General features: G+C 50.5%; 1 protein-coding gene across 1 annotated transcript in view; it reads right to left on the reverse strand.

The window, feature by feature from the left end:
- Nucleotides 1-486: 486 nt before the first annotated feature.
- Nucleotides 487-3,367, reverse strand: part of ALOXE3 (arachidonate lipoxygenase 3) — a 22,213-nt gene continuing 19,332 nt past the window's right edge. The window contains exon 15 of the mRNA XM_015562527.1: nucleotides 487-1,335. Coding sequence (XP_015418013.1) covers nucleotides 1,156-1,335 — 180 coding nt within the window. The 3' untranslated portion in view covers nucleotides 487-1,155. The remainder of the gene's footprint in view (nucleotides 1,336-3,367) is intronic.

A 3,367-nucleotide genomic window follows, 5' to 3' on the forward strand; every position in this document is an offset into this window, starting at 1 on the left:
TGCTTCTAGAACAGCAGAGGCAAAGAAGAGAACTCTGGGGGCTCGTGCCAGTAATGAATGTTCCAGCCCTTGGGTGACCTGTATCACTTCTGCTCACAGCTCATTGGCCAAAACTCATCCATGACTCCACCCACCCACAGGAGAGCTAGAAGCTGAGTCTTCCAGTGAGTGAGTCCTGAAGAGAAACCAGATCTCCGTGACGACGCTAGTAACGCCCACACCCCGAAGCTGGATCCGCAGGCTTTGCAAAATACCTTCGTTTTTCCTATCAGCCCCTGAGTGTGGATCTGCCTTCACTTCCTGATGGATGACCTGCTCTGGGAGGTGAAGGCACGAATGCAGGGCCTGGCTAGGTGGGGGTTGCACTGGGAGGTTTCCTGTCTCCAGAACAGATGACCCAGGGGCTCAGAGCTGCTCCATCCTTCTCCAACCCCCTGCTACCCCACCCACCGATATGCACACACATTTATCAAAACAAAAATGAAATGGGAGTCAAATATGTTGGTTTTTATTGAACTCACTGGGCTCGAGGACAAACAAAAGGGGGGGGGATGGCAATGGGAAAATGAGAGCTGGGGAGAGACTCCTACACATCCAGGCTGCTGAGCGTGGCCTCAGAGAACTACGGCTAGAGGCCCCGGTAAGCGGGGCTCTGATTCTAACCCTCCCCCTCCCCTTAAATAGGCTGGGGTCAGAGGCAGCCGATGGCAGGTCTGAGGCCCACAGCCTTCCTTGCCCAGGCTCCAGGCTCTTCCAGGGAAAAAGTTGGATTCGTTGGTCCCAGCTTTAGAGGAAAGTGGAAACAAAGGGGCAAAGTAGGAGCAAGTTTTGGGATGGCGGGAGGCTGGGAAGGAGCGCTTAAGATCCCAGTGGGAGGAGGTAGATTTTGACAGGAGAGGGAAGTAGGAGGCTGCCCGAAGTAGGGCGAGGGGGATGGGGTCCTTCCTTGGAGGGTCTATTGTGCACTTGACTTTAACCAGCAGCTTCTCGCCCTGGACACAGCTCAGGGCCCCTTCACACGGCCCTAGAGCCATCTCGGAGGGAAAGGCCCCACCTGCAGGGGAAGTTTCAGGCTGATGGAGAGCAGGGAGGACTCGGGGAAACCGGCCCTCCCCCTGCTAAGGGCCCTTCTTCCAGGGTGAGAGGAGGAGGGGATTAAATGGACACGCTGTTCTCAATGAGGGGAGGGTCCAGGTAGGTGTAGGGCAGGGCCAGGCCCTGGTTCCGCTCCCGGATGTGCTGGGAGATCTGGGCCAGGCGGCTCTGGAACGCAGCGATGCTCCGCCGCGGGGCCTCCTCGGTGAAGTGCTCGTCGGGGTAGGTGCCCAGGGGCCTCTGGGAGAAAACCAGGCGCGGGTCAGGCTGATGCTCAGGGCAGCACGGAGAATAATGAACCACATTTGCCACCCAACACAGTCAAGGCTGCTTCCAAGGGCATAAACTAGGCTCAAGCCCTGCAAACCACATCCCGCAGCCACCTCTCCCCGCAACCGCAGCCAGCCGGGCACTGACGCTCACCGCGCAGGGAGCGCGGGCCCCAAAGGGGACCTGGGCGCCAGCCAACCTGAAGCTAGTGCGCCCCCTGCGGGTAACTCCTTGCCCATCACCCTGACTCTTTCTGCATCTGGAAAAGGATGGATTGGACTAGAACATCTTTAAAGGTCCTTTCCAGTGCCTGGGCCAATGTTCTGTGAACTAAAAGAACACAGCCACACTCGCAACACAACCGAAAGCCAGGCACGCACGCTCCAGCAAACACGCCTATTTATACCCCTGTGACCTCACAACTGAACAAAATTCAGATCCTGAAGACAACCAGGCCTGAGGTGTCTTCCCAATCACCCAACTTCATGGAACTTCTGCCAACACAGTCACCATCACCACACACTGTCACACTACACAGCGCGGCCAGCTGCAAGCAAGAAATATTGCCGCCCTGGCCGGCTTGGCTCAGTGGACAGAGCATCAGCCTGCGGACTGAAGGGTCCCCGGGTTTGATTCCTGCCAAGAGCACAGGCCTGGGTGGCAGGCTCCGTCCCCAATAGGGGGCTTACAGGAGGCAGCCATTAATGATTCTCTCTCATCATTGATGTTTCTCTCTCTCTCCCTCTTCCTTCCTCTCTGAAATCAATAAAAATATATTTTTCAAAAACAATAAAAATTGATTTTTTAGAAAAAAGAAATACCGCGATAAACTTCAGTCAGGCATCCTGTGGCAGTACAGGGCTGCCCCTCTCTCCATGACCCCACCGCCCAACCAATTCACCATCGTAGCTCATGGGGTCCTCTTCCCAACAGCACACACTTCTTGTCCAATACAGCCTTCGACAACAGAACCGTTGCCAATGAGATTGATTTTTAAAATTTCTTTGTCTTGCCCTAACCAGTTTGGCTCAGTGGGTAGAACATCAGCTTGCGGGCTGAAAGGTCCCCGGTTCGATTCCGGTCAAGGGCATGTACCTTGGTTGCGGACACTTCTTGTCCAGTACAACCTTCGACAATAGAATCGTTGCCAATAATACTGATTTTTAAAAATTCTTTGTCTTGCTTTATCGCACTGGTAAAACCTCCAGAACAGTGCTAAGTAGCAGCAGTAACAGTGAGCATTGTTTTATTGTCCCTGACTTTAGTAAGGAGACCTCTATTGTTATACCATAAGGACAATGTTTTGTTTTCTAAAATATACTTTTTATCAAAGCTGCATCAGGGAGTTTCATTTTACATGAGTTTTTATTAGTAAGTGGCTGCTCACACTTACCAAATGCATTTTTGGCCTATATGGAGATGATTATATGGTAAGTTTCTTTATTGATGTAAAAATTATATTGTCAGATTTCATAAGGTTGAGCCAATCTTTCATTCCTCGAATACACTAGACTTCGTCATGGTGTATTATTGTTGTACTGTGTATTAGCCTTCATTAGCCTTCATTGGCTAATGATATATTTTTTAAAAAATATATTTTATTGATTTCTCACCCTTTTTATTTTTTTAATTACAGCTAACCTGTTGTAAGCACTTTATATGGGCTATCACAATGGCACAATAATCCTGTAAGACAGGTCGTCTTATCACCATCATTTTACAGATAAAGAAACTGAGGCTGGGACGGGGGGAGAAATGGAGGGCGGAATGGGGGACACATGGTGATGGAAGGAGACTTGGGGTGATGAACACACAATACAGTGTACAGATGATGTGAGTGCAATTGAGCACCTGAAACCTGTATAATTTTATTAACCAGTGTCACTGCAATGAGCTCAATAAAAGGAGAAGGAAGGAAGGAAGGAAGGAAGGAAGGAAGGAAGGAAGGAAGGAAGGAAGGAAGGAAGGAAGGAAAGGCAGGGAAAAAGAGGGATTCTTTAGC

Source organism: Myotis davidii, unplaced genomic scaffold (genome assembly GCF_000327345.1).
Source record: "Myotis davidii unplaced genomic scaffold, ASM32734v1 scaffold37, whole genome shotgun sequence".
NCBI classification, from domain to species: Eukaryota; Metazoa; Chordata; class Mammalia; order Chiroptera; family Vespertilionidae; genus Myotis; species Myotis davidii.